Source organism: Carcharodon carcharias, chromosome 1 (assembly GCF_017639515.1).
Source record: "Carcharodon carcharias isolate sCarCar2 chromosome 1, sCarCar2.pri, whole genome shotgun sequence".
NCBI lineage: Eukaryota > Metazoa > Chordata > Chondrichthyes > Lamniformes > Lamnidae > Carcharodon > Carcharodon carcharias.
The window spans coordinates 18,065,674-18,082,675 of record NC_054467.1 but is presented as its reverse complement, the minus strand read 5'-3'; the positions used below and the strand labels follow the sequence as shown (position 1 = coordinate 18,082,675).

Below are 17,002 nucleotides of genomic sequence, written 5' to 3'. Positions count from 1 at the left end.
CTTGACGTTAGCGGAAATGACGTCTTCCAGCGTTGGCTGTGAATGAGGGGCGGAGCCAAGACTGGCCTGTTTCGGACAATAGCAAACCCACAACTACCAATCAACCTGCAGCGTTTGAATTTAAATTGTCAGGGCAATGGCGCCGTATTCCCGGTGTATTTGTGACAGTTTCATTGTGAGTGTGAATATCGGGCGTGCTTGTGAACACTGAACGTGATCGTGACTGTTCCATTGTGGTGTGATTGTGAACACTGAATGTGATGGTAACTGTTCCATTGGGGTGTGATTGTGAACACTGAATGTGATGGTAACTGTTCCATTGGGGTGTGATTGTGAACACTGAATGTGATGGTAACTGTTCCATTGGGGTGTGATTGTGAACACTGAATGTCATGGTGATTATTCTATTGGGGTGTGATTGTGAACACTGAATGTCATGGTGACTGTTCTATTGGGGTGTGATTGTGAACACTGAATGTGATGGTAACTGTTCCATTGGGGTGTGATTGTGAACGCTGAATGTGATGGTAACTGTTCCATTGGGGTGTGATTGTGAACACTGAATGTGATGGTAACTTCCATTGTGGTGTGATTGTGAACGCTGAATGTGATGGTAACTGTTCCATTGGGGTGTGATTGTGAACACTGAATGTGATGGTAACTTCCATTGTGGTGTGATTGTGAACACTGAATGTGATGGTAACTTCCATTGTGGTGTGATTGTGAACACTGAATGTGATGGTAACTGTTCCATTGGGGTGTGATTGTGAACACTGAATGTGATGGTAACTTCCATTGTGGTGTGATTGTGAACACTGAATGTGATGGTAACTTCCATTGTGGTGTGATTGTGAACGCTGAATGTGATGGTAACTGTTCCATTGTGGTGTGATTGTGAACACTGAATGTGATGTTAACTTCCATTGTGGTGTGATTGTGAACACTGAATGTGATGGTAACTGTTCCATTGTGGTGTGATTGTGAACACTGAATGTCATGGTGATTATTCTATTGGGGTGTGATTGTGAACACTGAATGTGATGGTAACTGTTCCATTGTGGTGTGATTGTGAACACTGAATGTCATGGTGATTATTCTATTGGGGTGTGATTGTGAACACTGAATGTCATGGTGACTATTCTATTGGGGTGTGATTGTGAACACAATGTCATGGTGACTGTTCTATTGGGGTGTGATTGTGAACACAATGTCATGGTGACTGTTCTATTGGGGTGTGATTGTGAACACTGAATGTGATGGTGACTATTCTATTGGGGTGTGATTGTGAACACTGAATGTCATGGTGACTATTCTATTGGGGTGTGATTGTGAACACTGAATGTCATGGTGACTCTTCTATTGGGGTGTGATTGTGAACACTGAATGTCATGGTGACTATTCTATTGGGGTGTGATTGTGAACACTGAATGTCATGGTGACTATTCTATTGGGGTGTGATTGTGAACACTGAATGTCATGGTGATTATTCTATTGGGGTGTGATTGTGAACACTGAATGTCATGGTGACTATTCTATTGGGGTGTGATTGTGAACACTGAATGTGATGGTAACTTCTGTAAGTTTGAACATCAAGGATCTGAGCTCTAGTCTGTTTGTGGGTGTAATTTGATCTCTTGTATACTATAAGTGTTTAGGAGTGGTTGTGACAGTTCTCATGCATGTGAAAATATTCCAGTCTGATTGTGTTTTCCCGGGAAGCTGTTGTGGAATGGAAATTGACCTTAGCCAGGTCTCTTGGTTGACCAAGAAACAAGACAGATCTGGTGTAACATTCACTGTGCCTTAACATGGATTTGGACCAATCCAGTGAGAGTCAGGATACAAATCAGTGGGTTCCTATACGGAAACGAGTTAGGGAAAAAAATGTTAGTATCAAGACAGCACCACCCAGCAAGAAAAAGAACAGTAACTGCATTAGTGTTCCTGAAATGAATGTGAAGCAAAAGGAGGAGGTGCATCCTGCATCATCACTGACCCAGGATTACATGGAGCAGGTACCGCAGCACACAGTGATATGAAGATTTACCAGATATTTACAAATCTAAGAAATATGTCTTTGTATAAGAGACTTGTAAAGGGATGTCTACACAGCAGATATGCAGGTATACATGAGACATGTAAAGGATATGACAAACATTCACAACAAAGATTTGGATAAAAGAGAAACAACATACTTAGCAAAGGGCCAGCTAAAAAAGGTGTTCAAGATCTAACTGGCTTATACAAAGGACATGTAAAGATGTACAAAAAGCACAAGAGAAGCACAACAGAGATTTGCTGATGTTCACAAGTGATGAATTTACAGAGAAATAGAGAATGCATGTCAAGGATTAGTAGTAGATGGAAATGGATTAATGAGTAGAACCTGCTTGGTAACTCATGAGGCAAACCTGCTGTTTAAATTCAGATGGTTATATTTGCTGAGGACGTTCTTGCCTCACATTCCTGCATGTTTGTGGCTCATATTCCTCCACCAAATACTAATGTACCCATGTTTAATAAAGAACATTAAGATTCCATGAAAATTCTGTCAGGTGATGCTCTCACCTCCCCCACACCCCCGTCCCTCACTGAGAGAGATTTGAGAGGATATATAATTATACACCTCCTTACACTGCCTGAAATCACTTTTTTTATGCTGTCCAGGTCCTCAATGTTCAGTGCTTCAACCCATTTTCTAATTATTCTAATGTGAAATAATTAACAATTCATTTAAAACAAATTTACAACTTTAATCATTTTAATTATTTATAAAAATATGCAGTTAAACTCCCATGGTGTTACAGACTGGGTGGGCAGGGGTAATTTTGACTTTGCATAATAATATAAAATTAATGACAGTGAATCAGTATTCTGTTTTATATAAAATAGCTTACGAATTCACTATCACTTATTTCATTCTATCACACAGTCAGAATTACTCCCAGGAAGCTAAATTCAATTGTGGTCCTTGATGCAAGGTGAAGCGAGGTACGATGGAAAAGATAATTGGATCAGGGCACAGAGATGTAATTCAATTCCCATTTGAAAGACTGTTATTTTTATATTTCCTTGTTAAATCCCTCTGCCCACATTTATAATGAAAGTTCACTATGTAAACTTGTCACAGTGCCACTTCAGGTCTTGAGCACAAAAATAAAGGCTGACACTCTATTGTAGTTATGAGGGAGTCAGCTGATGATTGTCAGAAGTGCCGTCTTTCAGATGAGATGTTAAACTGAGGCTTCATCTGCCTGCTCAGGTAGATGTAATAGATCCCATGGCGCTATTTTGAACAAGTGCGTGGGAGTTATCTCTGGTGTCCTGGCTAATACTTATCCGTGAACCAACATTACAAAATACAGATTACCTGGTCATTATCACATTGTGTAAGTTTGCTGTGCACAAATTGGCTGCCATGTTTCCTCCATTAAACCAGTGACTACACTTCAAAAGGTACTTCATTGACTGCAAAGCACTTTGAGATGTCTGGTGTTTGTGAAAAGTGTTGTATGCATGCAATTCTTGCTTTCAGTGTCATTGCAGCCTCCTGTGAGTGGTGGTGTTGCAGCACTTCCACTAACAGAAGTATTATCACAGCAGAAATAAGTTTACATGAGCAGTTTCCAATATGAACGTGGGCATAGGAATTTATAATTTAAAAAATTGCTGGAGAAGTGTTGCATGCAGGCATGAGATTTTTAATAAAAGCAAAATACTATGGATGCTGGAAATCTGAGATATTTGATCCACTTCTAAATACTGTATGATCTCTTGTGGTACACTGAGATAAGGTCATATGTTTCGGGTCAGTGAGTAAGGGCACAATGGCGCAATGGTTAGCGCTGCTGCCTCACAGCTCCAGGGACCCAGGTTTGATTCTGACCTCAGGTGTCTCTCTGTATGGAGTTTGCACGTTCTCCCAGTGTCTGCGTGGGTTTCTGCTAGGTGCTCCGGTTTCCTCCCACCGTCAAAAGACGTGTTGGTTAGGTGGATTGGCTATGGTTAAATTGTCCCTTAGTGTGTGTACCCTGTGATGGACTGCTGTCCTGTCCTGGGTGGACCCCGCCTAGCGCCCATTGCCTGTCAGGATAAGCTCTGACTCCCCTTGACCCTGAATTGGATAAAGTGGTTCTGGAAAAGTCAGGGAGCACAGGAAGGGTTGCAATGCAACCAATGTGAAGGGTTGGAGGATGGCAAAGCTTATCCGATAGAGAGGATAGTTGGCTCGGGGAAGAAGAGCAACCAGTGGAGAGGGGAGCTATAAAATGGGGGAGATGGGTCAGAGAAGGGAGAGGTAGAGAGGCTGGAAGAAGAATGGGGAAAGGAGTATTGAGGAAGGGAAATTCAGAAGAGCTGGGATAAGATTAGCCTTTGGGTGAATTGCAGCCATTTGGGAAGGAATACATAGGCAATCGTATCCCTGAGCAGCACGAGGCTGTCAGAGATCTTCCTGCCCGGCACAGTGCAGGTCTGGTCAGGGTGGATCACCAATTCCAGAGCGGATTTGACCCGATTGGCGATGACCTTGGACAGAATTTTATAGTCCACATTCAACAGTGAAATGGGTCGCCAATTTCTAATTTCCTCCCTTTCCCCCTTGTGCTTGTAGATGAGGGTGATAATGCCTTTCCTCATGGATTCTGACATACTGCCGGCCAGGAGCATACTCTCGTACACTTCTAGCAGGTCTGGGCCGATCCAGTCCCACAGAGCCGAATACAACTCCGCCAGCAAGCCATCGCTTCCGGGAGTTTTACTCTTCTCGAAGGACTCAAGGGCCTCAGTCAGTTCGTCAGGAGTTAGCGCTTTGTCCAGACTCTCCCGTGTACTGTCGTCTAAGACCTCCGTGATAGAGGACAGGAAGGACTGGGAGGCCGTGCTGTCTGTGGGCTTCACGTCATATAATCCGGCATAGAAGGATTTGCTGATCCTCAAAATGTCGGACTGTGATGACTTTACTGAGCCATCTTCTTCCTTCAGGCTGCTAATCACAGAGCTCTCTCTGTGTACCTTTTGGAAGAAGAAACGTGAGCACGTCTCATCCTGCTCCACGGAGCAGACTCTGGAACGGAAGATGATCTTGGAGGCCTCCGAGGCAAAGAGCGAGGCTTGCTGGCTCTTCACCTCTTGGAGTTCCTCCTTGATATCGACCCCCATCGACCGCAGCCAGAGCAGGTTCTGCATGTTTTTCTGGAGTCGGGACATTTCCCTCTGTTCCTTTCTAGCTTTCTGGGTGCCTTTGAGGACGAAAAACCTCTTGATGTTTCCCTTGATCGCTTCCCACCAGTGTGTCAGTGACTCAAAGTGGGGTTTCATGGTTCTCCAACCTTTGTAATCCCTCTTGAGCTCCTCAATGTTCTCTGGGGTCAGCAGTTGCACGTTTAGCTTCCATGCCCCCCTGCCAACCCTCTGGTCCTTCTCTAAGTGACAGTCAGCCAGTAGGAGGCAGTGGTCAGAGAAGAACACCGGCTTGACGTCGGTGGATCTGACTGTGACTGCACAGAACACAAACAGGAAATCTATCCTGGAACAGATGGACCCGTCAGGCCGCGACCAGGTGTATCTATGCTGCGCTCCGTCTGCGGGGTTGCTGAAGACGTCGTGCAGCTTGGCATCCTTTACTGTTTCCATCAGGGATCTGGATGTAGCATCCAATCTGCTGTCGGCCCTGCCGGATCGTCCAGCCACATCGATGATGCAGTTGAAGTCACCGCCCAGAATGACCGGCCTGGAGGTCGCCAGCAGCAGTGGGAGCTGCTGAAAAACCTCCAGCCACTCAGCCCCTTGTGACGGGGCGTAGACGTTAATTAACCGGAGTGGAACGTTCTTATACATTACGTCTGCTACGAGGAGGCGCCCGCCCACCACCTCCTTAACCTGGGAGACGGTGAAGCTGCCTCCCCGCAGCAGAATCCCGAGGCCGGAGGAACGAGAGTCATTTCCTCCCGACCAGATCGATGGCCCATGGGACCACCATCGTGACCATTGCCTGTAGGAGCTGAGGTGCGGTATCGCACACTCCTGCAGAAACAACAGGTCAGCTTTGACCTTGGCAAGGTAATCCAAGGTCGCAACACATCGCTTAGTAGATTTAATGCTACGCACATTTATGGATACAATCTTTACACCCATTTTAAAGCAGTTCGTCGCTTACCAAACCTGTTGTCTCTGAGAGTTCCAGACCATTGGTCTGCTCCTTCATGCCCGTGGTGTGCTCAAATTGATTCACTTGGGATGGGCTGAAGAAAGCGTCCTAAACCTCCCCATTGGAGATGTTCTGCTCGGGTGGCATCTGGGGGTCTGTGCAGAGAGCGGGGTTTGAAATGTCCTCTGTTGGAGAAGCTTCTCCAATCCTCTCCCCCTCTGGGGCGTTGCTGTTCCCGGCTTCCCAGAGCTGGGGTGCGCTGAGCGCCTCACTGTTCCCAGATTCCTGGGGTTGTGGTGCACTGGCCTCTTCGGGTTGTGGGCCAAGTTGGGGTGTGCTGGTCTCCTCATTGTCTCCAATGTTCTGGAGCTCGGGTGTCTCATCCTCCAACTCCCTAGCGTTTTGCCGCTTCTTCTGTTGGCGCCGCCCTGGCCCTTCTTCGTCCAAAGAGCTGCTGCTCTTGTTATCCGTGTCGGATAGGAGACGCCTCTTGACTCTTGTCTGGGAAGTGGCTTGGTTTCTTTTTAGCCCCTTCTTCCTTTTGGCTCTCTTCACCAGCTGCCACTCCCCCTGCTGCTTTCCCACTGCTGCCTCCTCCTCCTCCGCCATTGATTCGCTCTCCTGAGGAGTGGGAGGTTCAGGGGGCAGTGCTGTTGATTGGCTGTCTGTTGCCCCAATCTTTTCCTCCACCTTGTCTCTCTCTGTGTCCTCCTTTGTCTCGTTGTTCTCCCTGGGGGCCTTGATGATTGGAGTGACACGAGGCATTTCTTCTGCTTCCCCCTCATTGGCTTTGGCTGCCTGTGCATAAGAACGGCAACGTTTGGGGCAGGTCTTGTAGAGGTGACTTGCCTCACCACACAGGTTGCAGCACTTAGCCTGTTTACAATCTTTTGTCTAGTGCCCTTCCTTTTTGCAGTTCTTGCAGAGGACAGCACTGCAGTTGGCCGCCACATGACCAGACTTGCCGCATGAGCGACAAAGTTTGGGTTGCCCAGCGTAGACAAGGTACCCACGGCTTCCCCCGATAGCGAATCTGGAAGGGGGGTGGAAAACGGCTCCCTTACCGTCGGTCTTGAGCGTTACCTTAACCTGGCGTTTACAAGTCCAGATCCCCAAATTATCTTTAACTTCAGTGCAGCTCCCAACCTTATCGAAGTACCTGGTAAGGAAGGTGAGCATGTCAGCAACAGGGACGTAGGGGTTGTACAGATGCACCGTCGCAACCCGTTCTCAATGCAACGGTAGAGCAAAAAGCGGCTCCGCCGTCAGGATCTTCATTTCTGGCAGGTCTTTCTTTTCCTCAAACACCTTCAGGAGTTTGACACAAGCTGCCACTTGCTTGAAGGTCACATCAAAGAAACCAGCGCTGGGGAAATCCTGTAGGCAGTAGATCTCCGCAGCCTCGAAACCAGCTTGAATAGGATCCTATTGGTGAATAAGGTCCTATCCATTCCTGTTCCTTGCTGGCTGCCCTTCACCATGACTCGGATGGTGTTAGGTACCTTATGGTAAGGGGTTTGACTGGTTATAGCCATTGCTGTTTCCCTGGCAGAAACGCGATGAAGGTCTCTCCCCTGCCAGGTAAGTATCTGTTTAAAGATATTTCTTTAAAAATACAACATCATCATATCTTTGAAACATAAAAAGGACACAGAACAAAAAGCCAAGTTTCCTGCCACATATTAAATTAATTGTAATTGACTGAACTACAAGATGATGAAGCAGTGCTGTCCTATTTATGTTCAGTTTTTAAGGAATATTTTCCCAGCTGATTAGTAAGACTGAGCATAAAGTGCAGTGTCACTGTCCTTTCCTCATATTTAGACGTTATGCAAATATTTATAAAGGCCTGACTTGTACACCAAATTTTAGTTGTAACTTACTGAATAAATATTGCCAGGTTGTGATTTCCTAAGTCTTTCAACCTTAAGCTTTCCTTCCTATGATTTATTGGGTTTTTTTTGTATTATCGATGTGCACAAAATTACTTTGCGTACCTATTCAAATGAGAACATTTTATGTGTTTCTGTATTTTTTCAGGTTGACTGTGACAGTCAGGAAGATCTCTTTGGGGACTATGAAAGCTTTGCAGATGACAGCTGCTTTTTGACACAGCTTGCAGAAAGAAGATGTCCCAATTTTGCTTCAAGCCCAGCGGAAAATGAAAAGGAAGACTGGAAAGATGCTGTGGAACCTCAGACGACATTTCAGAATCCCAACTTGCTCAATTGTTTACAAAATGATGAGAGCAAAACACACAAGCACCCTGTTGAGGATGTGATCCTTGCTACTAGCAAGAAAGACTCTAGTGGAAAGAAGAGCAATGCTGCAAGTGAGCAGATTTGTACAGAAGTTTTATCTGTGTTGCAAGCTGGAAACATTGATGAACCAGATGAGTTACCAAGCTCACAACTTGCACTAATGGAAAAAATTAACTCACCACTGATAAAGCATAAAAGCAAAAGCTTAGAATCAGAAACCAGTTGGATGTCAAACTGTTGTGTCAACGACCACCCTAATATTCCCTCAAATTCGGAGAAGGAAATGCTAAATCTTAGCAAAGTACAAAACCAATCAAGGATTACAAATTCTGGAACAAGTAAGCAGATGAGCCTGAAAGATCAGATGAAACATGCAATGGCTGGAAATGCTATGGCACCCGCACCACAGGCATCCAGGAGTAAACAGCTGAAGGAGATTGTTCTTTCTGAGGAAATAAACGTTGCTCTGAAAACTATTGAAGCTTCTTCAGGGGTTGATATGGGGCCTTTTTATGGACTTCCGAGCAAAGTCAAGGATCTGATTTTCCAGTTCAAAGGCATCAAAGAACTCTATGGTAAATGGGAAAGCAAGTTTGAAAAATGGTTAAATATAGTATGTTGAAAAGGAAGATACGTAATTTATAAGTGCTGAAAGAGGGACTCTAATGTAAGGCTATATTTATGGAGGAGTTCATAGCCAATCAGGCCAGAATGGTAAAGGAACATGCTAACAAACTTTGATGATAATATTATGTCAGAGAGAGATTAACACTGCAGTAACAGAATTTGAATCTAAATAGATAATTTTGTGTCACTAAGTTTGCCTGTCTGTAATGTAGTAGTTGGAGAATATTTTATCAGTTTTTTTATCTAAGCTAGGTGGATCCTCCAATTGTCCATCGAGGCAGCGTTTCAGGATGGTTTGTTTGAGCTGTGGATCTAAAGAAATCATGAGGGAAAGTGGGGATGACATAGTCGTTCTACTGTTTTGTTAGAATCATGGAATCATAAAGCACAGAAGGGGGTCATTTAACCCATCATGCTCATGCCAGCTCTTTGAAGGAGCAATTTATTTAGTTATATTTCCCACGCTTTTCTCCCATACCCTGCAATTATTTTCCATTTCAAGTAGATATCCAATTCACTTTTGAACGTTCCTCTTGAATCTGCTTCTACCACCTTTTCTGGCATTGCATTCCAGATTGTAAAAACTTGCTGAGTAAAAAGTTCTTGTCATCTCCCTTATGGCTTTATTTTAAATCTGTGTCCTCTGGTTATTGACTTCGCTGGCAATGGAAGTGAAACCAGTTTTTTCCTATTTACTTTATCAAGACCTCTCCTAATTTTGAATACCTGTATTCAGTCTCTTCTAAACCTTCTCTGCTTTAAGGAGAACAATCTCAAACTCTCTAGGTCTCATCTAATAGCTGAAGCTCCTCATCCTTAGCACCATTCAGTAAATTCCCTCTGCATCCTCTGTAAGGCCTTGACATCTGTCTGACAGTGTGGTGCCAAGAATTGGACAGAATAGTGCAACTGAGATCTCATTACCAATTTTTAAATTGTTAGCATAACTTCCTTGCTTTTGTACTGTGTGTTTCTCTTAATGAAGTTCAGGATCTTGTATGTATTTTTGACAGTTTTATCAACTTGTATTGTGACCTTCAAAGATTTATGTGTGTACTCCCATTCTTGCACAGCTTAAAAATAGTACCATATCATTTACAACAACAAGTTATATATATAGCTCCTTTAACATAATGAAATATCCCAAGGCACATCACAGGAGCATTATAAAACAAAATATGACACCAAGCCACATAAGGAGATATTAGGTCAGATGATCAAAAGCTTGGTCAAAGACGTAGGTTTTAAGGCGTCTCTTAAAGGAGGAAAGTGAGGAAGAGAAGGGCAGAAAGCTGTAGGGAGGTAAGCGGGAATTCCAGAGCTTGGGGTCAATGCTACTGAAGGCACGGCCACCAGTGGTGGAGCAATTATAATTGGGACTGCATAAGAGTCAAAATTGGAAGAATGCAGATATCGGAGGGTTGAGGAGCTGGAGGAGATTACAAAGTTAGTGAGGGGTGAGGCCATGGAGAGATTTAAAAACAAGAAAGAGAATTTTAAAGTCAAGACATTGCTTGACCCATAGCCAGTTTAGGTCAGCAAGCACAAGGGTGATGAAGGAACAGGACTTGCAACTTAAGACACAGGCAAAATAATTTTGGATGAGCTCAGTTTATGGAGGGTAGAATGTGGGAGACCAACCAGGAGTGCATTGGAATAGTTGTATCTAGGAGTAATGAAGGCACGAATTAGGGTTTCAGCAGCAGATGAGCTGAGTCGGATCATATTACATAGGATTACATAGAATATATGGCACAGAAACAGACTGTTTGACCCAGCCGGTCCTTGCTGCTGTTTATGCTTCACTCAAACCTCCTCCTATCTTTTCTCATCTAAACCTACCATCAGTAGCATCTATTCCCTTCTCCCTCGTATGCTTGTGTAGCATCCCCTTAAATGCATCTATATACCATTCACTTGAACCACTTCCTGTGGTAGCATGTTACCCATTCTCACCACTCTTTGGGTGAAAGAAGTTTCTTCTGAATTCACTATTGAATTTCCTGGTGATCTTATATTGATGGCCTCTAGTTAGGCTCTTCCCCCTAAATGAAAACATTGTTTCTGTGTTCACCCTATCAAAATCGTTCATAATTTTAGAGACTTTTATTAGGTCACTCCTCAGCCTTTTTTCAAGAGGAAAGAGACCCAGCCTGTCAATTCTTTCCACACATTTCTGGTATCAAGCTTGTAAATTTTCTCTGTACCCTCTCCAGTGCCTCTATATTATTTTTATAATATGGTAACCAGGACCGCATGCGGTACTCTGTGGTTTAATCAACGTTTGATACAGGTTTAGCATAACTTCCCTACTTTTCAATTCTATCCCTCTAAAAATATACCTAGTGGTTGTTTGCTTTTCTTTAAGGACCTTGCTAACCTGCAGCACAACTTTTAGTGACTGATGTACCTGTACACTGAGATCCACCTAGACTTGCATCTTCCAAGTAATAAGTGACCTCCCTATTCTTCCTACTAAAATGTACTACCTCACATTTATCTGTGTTGAACTTCATTTGTTAATTATTTGCCCAGTCAGCAAGTTAATTCATGTCCTCCTGTAATTTGTTGCAGTCCTCCTGAATATTGACTATCCCTCACTAAATTCTGCAAATTTAGAAATTGTGTATTTTCATTCCAAAGTCCAAATTGTCAATGTAAAATTTTAAAAATTCTTCCACCAGACGTAGGCATCGCTGGGCTAGGCCAGCATTTTTAATTGTCATTCCTAAAAATTGTGAACAACAATGGTCCTGGTGCTGATCCTCGTGGAACACCACCTCCCACCTTCTGCCACTCCAAATAACTCAAAGGTCAAAATGGGCAGTCTTAATGTTGGCACAAATATGATGTCAGATGCTTATGCCACAGATATTTTATTAATGGCCTTAATGATTTTATAATTCTTCCAAGGTTCCATTAGGTTAGGAACATCATCATCTCAGTTTCCCTGATGGCCTGTCCAAAGGTTTTTCAATGGTGATAGGCCTTGAAGGTTGTAATCACCCCTTCATCCATAGACTGAAAAATGGAGGTGCTATTAGGGGGTAGGAAGATCACCTTAACATTGTCACTGAGGTCATCAAAAGCCATAGGATGACCAGGAGCATTGTTCAGAAGGAGCAGTGCTTTGTTGGCAAGATTATTTGCTGAACAATAATCCTTGTCAACTGACCAAAAGTAGAATGTAAACCAGTTGTCAAAAATGGCTTTTTAAGCCTTCTTATTTTCTCTCCACACAACAGGTGGCTTTTTCTTTGAATAACTCGTCATTGCCCTGGGTGTTTGGGAATAGAAAACAAGCATCAGCTTCACTTTTAAATCACCTGCTACATTTTCACCAAGCAGTAATGTCAGACTATCGTTTGTTGCTTTAAAGCCTGGCATTCATTACATGTATACGTACATAAAATAGCTGTAATTATATCATCATGGACTAGCACAATATTGTCATTGTTATAGCTGTTTGACCCATCATCCCCCATGTGCTCAAATCATATTAATATGCACCCACAGCTTTCTTTGTTGTTGTTAGCTTAAAGTGCGTGAACCTATAATATCCCTTTGTAAAAATATTTCAGAAATACTTGTTAAAATATTAATCTTGAGTGCTTTGCTTGGCTCAGCAAATTTATTCATTGAGCAACTGAATTATACACAGCTGGAGAGTCTCGGGTTCAAACCCAACCTTTGCATGTTGGCTCGTTTGGCAATTGGCCTCAGTGCCCATAGGTTACACATCTAGTATATGTGCATGTGTGGAGATGATATAATCATTTGCTTTGCTTCCACGCTCAGATCAGCTCACACATGCATGAAGGCCAATTGGCCAAGGTAATGGAGAGCAGCCAACAGAGAAACTAACTAGAAGTCACTGCCTTTGGAAGGGAATGGGAGAAGAGTGACAAGAAATAGAATTAACTTCAGAGAAAATTGTGAATATTTGTAAATAAAATATGATCAGGCTTTGTTTAGGAAATTATTAATTATTGCTTTTATAATGTAAGGAAGCGAATATTTTTTACATCGATTAAGGTGACAGTGTTGCACTGGAGTGCAACCTCAACAGATTGTGAGAGTTTGGTGAGCTGAGAGAGATTGGTGAGGTGGGGAGGGAGGTACTCCTTTGCTTTTTCTAACTTCTTCACCCTGTAGGAATTGGTTCTTGCTCTACCACAGAGGAAGAACTAAGCTGTTTGGTGAGTACCCAGTAAGTCTATTCTATTTCTAAGGTTTAAAATAGTACAAGAATTTGTGATAAGACTAATAAATATATAAAAGAAAATAAATAATTGAATGCAATAATTAAGTAATTAATTAATGCACATAAATGTGGCAGGACAGGTGACGTGTCATGGCTGCAGCATGTGGGAGCTCCTGGATACCGGTGTGATCCAGGGCTAGCATGTTTGCAGTAAGCGTCTGCAGCTTGGGGAGCTTTGGCTCAGATTCATTGCGTTGGAGGCAGAGCTGTGGACACAGTGACACATCAGGGAGAGCGAGAGTTACCTGGATGCTTTACACCAGGAGGGAAGTCACATCCCTTAGGTTAGGGTCTTCTGATTTGGAAGGTGGTCAGGGACAGGAGGGTGTAACTGCAGCTGAGGCAAGTAAGGGGATCCAGAGGGCAGGAGTGTCAGCCTCTGAAATTCTCCAACAGATTTGAGGTTCTTTCAGCTTGTTTGGATGAGAGTGGGGGCTGCAGGGTGGATGAGCTGACTGACCATGGCACTGTGGTACAGGAAGCCATTCAAGGGGAACACAAAGGAATGTAGTGGTAGTAGGGGACAGTATAATAAGACGGATTGACACTGTGCCCTGTAGCAAAGAGCAAAAGCCCAGACAGCTATATTGCCTGCCCAGTGCCATGGTTCAGGACATTTGCTCAGGGTTGGAGAGGAATTTATAGTGGGAGGGGGAGGATCCAGTGGTCATTGTCCATGTAGGCACCAACAACATAGGCAGGATGAGGAAGGGGGTTCTGCATAGTCAAGTATGAGGAGCTAGGCACCAAATTAAGAAATAGAACCTCAAAAGTAATAATTTCTAGATTATTACCTCAGCCATGTGCAAATTTGCATTGGCCAAATAAGCTTAGAGAAATGAATACGTGGCTTAAAGATTGGTGTGGGAAGAAGTGGGTTCCAGTTCGTTGGGCACTGGCACCAATATTGGGGAAAGTGGGATCTGTACCATAGGGATGATCTGCACCTGAAACATGTTGGGGCTGATGTTCTCGCAAGCCGCATAACTGGGGAAGTAGAGAGGGTTTTAAGCTAAAAAGCGAGGACAAGGGATCAAATTTTGGAAGATGTGGTAAACCAGAGTAGAGACAGAGCGAGAGAGAAAGGTACTAATACGGGAAATGATAAACAGACTGTGACCGGAAGGGACAGAGAGTACAAATCTAAGAGAAAATCAACAGATAAGATGGCACTACAAAAATAATAAAAGGACAAAACTAAAGGCTCTGTATCTAAATGCACGTAGCATTCAAAACAAAGCAGATGAACTGATACTGCAAATAGAAATAAATAAGTACGATCTGATAGCTATTACAGGTACATGGCTACTGGATAACAGAGATTGGGACCTGAATATTGAAGGGTATGTGACATTTAGGAAGAAAAGGAAATCAGGAAAAGATGGAAGGATCACTCTGCTAATTAATGATGGTATTAGCACATTAGTGAAGGATGACCTATGTTCAGGAAACCAGGATGTAGAAGTGGTTTGAGTTGAGGTGAGGAATGATAAAGACAAGAAGTTACTTGTGGGAGTGGTATACAAGCCTCCTAATTATAACTACATGGTAGGAAAGCGTATAATGGAAGAGATAATGGAACTTGTCAGAAAGGTATTGCGATAATTTTGGCATATTTTAATTTACATATAGACTGGAAAAATCAAATAGGCAAAGGTAGAATAGATGAGAAGTTCAAAGAATGTTTTTGGGATAGTTTCTTAGAACAGCACGTTCTGGAGCCAACCAGAGAGCAGGCTATCTAGATCTGGTATTGTGCAACAAGATAGGATTAGTTGATAACCTCATAGTGAAGGCACCCCTATGTAGCAGCGATCATAATATGATTGACTTTTACATTCAGTTTGAGGAAGAGAAGAATGTGTCAAAGACTAGTATTTTAAACTTAAATAAGAGCAATTATGGGGGCATGAAAGCAGAGCTAGCTAAAGTGAACTGGTAAATAAGGTTAAGAGATAGGTCAACAGAGATGCAGTGACAGACATTTAAAGGGATATTTCAGAATACACAAAATAAATACATTCCAGTGAGAAAGAAAAATCTCAAGGGGAGGACCCACCATCCATCGTTAACTAAAAAAGTTAAAGATAGTATCAAACATAAAGAAAAAGTATATATTGCCCAAAGACGGGTGGTAGGTCAGAAGATTGGACAGAATATAAAGGACAGCAAAGAATGACAAAAAGATTAATAAGGAGGAAAAAATGAGAGTACAAGAGAAAGATAGCTAGAAATATAAAGATGGATAGTAAGAGTTTCTATAGATATTTAAATAAGAAAAGCATTAACATTGAGCTTCGGTCCTATAGAAATTGTGTTTGGGGAATTCATAATGGAAAGTAGGGAGATGGCGGATGAATTTAACAGCTATTTTGCATCAGTCTTCACTATAGAGGATACAAGTAACATCCCAGAAATAGTTGTAAATCTGGAAATGGAAGGGAGGGAGAAATTCAGAAAAATTACAATCACCAGGGAAGTGGTATTGAGCAAATTGTTGGGGCTGCAGGCTGATAAATCCCCAGGTCCCGATGGACTTCATCCTAGGGTCTTGAAAGAAGTGGCTAGTGAGATAGTTGATGCATTGGTTTTAATTTTCCAAAATTCCCTGGATTCGGGAAAGATTCCATTAGATTGGAAAATAGCAAATGTTACTCCTTTATTCAAAAATGGAGGGAGACAGAAAGCAGGAAACTACAGGCCAATTCACCTAACATCTGTCATAGGGAAAATGTTAGAGGCTATTATTAAAGATATTATAGCAGGGCACTTAGAAATGTTCAAGGCAATCAGGCAGAGTCAACATGACCTTGTTAAAGGGAGATCATGTTTAAGCAATTTATTGGAGCTCCTTGAAGGAGTCACATGTGCTGTGGATAAAGGGGAACCGGTGGATGTTCAGTACTTAGATTTCCAGAAGGCATTTGATAAAGTGCCACGTCAAAGGTTATTGTGGCAAATAAAATCTCATTGTGTAGGTGGTAATAAATTGACATGGGTAGAAGATTGGCTCGCTAACAGGAAGTAGAGAATTGGCATAAATGCATCTTTTTCTGGTTGGCAGGATGTAACAAGTGGTGTGCCACAGAGATCAGAGCTGGGCCCTCAACTTTTTTACAATTTATTTCAATGACTTGGATGAAGGGACCGAAGGTATGGTTGCAAAATTTGCTGACAACACAGAGATCGGTAGGAAAGTAAATAGTGAAGAGGATATAAGGAAGCTACAAATGGACATAGATAGGTTAAGCGAGTGGGCAAAGATCTGGAGTATAACGTGGACAAATGTGAAATGGTCCATTTTGCCAGGAAGAATAAAAAAGAAACATTATCTAAATGGTGAGAGAACGCAGAGCTCTGAGATTCAGAAGGAATCTGGGTGTCCTAGTGCCTGAATTCCTAAAGGCTAATATGCAGGTACAACAAGTAATTAGGAAAGCTAATAGAATGTTATTGTTTATTTTGAGGGGAATTAATTATAAAAGTAGAGAGGTTATGCTTCAGTTCTGCAGGGCACTGGTGAGACCACATCTGCAGTGTGTACAGCATTGGTCTCCTTATTTAAAGAAAGATGTAAATACATTAGAAGCAGTTCAGAGGCGGTTTACTAGACTAATACCGGGAATGGGTAGGTTGTCTTCTGAAGAAAGATTGGACAGGTTATGCTTGGAGTTTAGAAGAGTAAAAAGCAACTTGACTGAA

The 17,002-nt window shown here is 42.7% G+C and overlaps 1 protein-coding gene across 3 annotated transcripts in view; it reads left to right on the top strand.

The window, feature by feature from the left end:
- The first annotated feature begins 36 nt into the window (after positions 1–36).
- Positions 37–17,002, top strand: part of helq (helicase, POLQ like) — a 59,988-nt gene continuing 43,022 nt past the window's right edge. For 2 of the 3 annotated variants that reach the window (XM_041186126.1, XM_041186115.1), the window contains exons 1-2: positions 37–2,015; positions 8,189–8,984. In XM_041186126.1, coding sequence (XP_041042060.1) covers positions 1,809–2,015; positions 8,189–8,984 — 1,003 coding nt within the window. In that variant the 5' untranslated portion in view covers positions 37–1,808. Of the gene's footprint in view, positions 2,016–2,036; positions 2,124–8,188; positions 8,985–17,002 lie in introns of those variants that run through there. The other variant, XM_041186134.1, reaches the window with a different exon arrangement.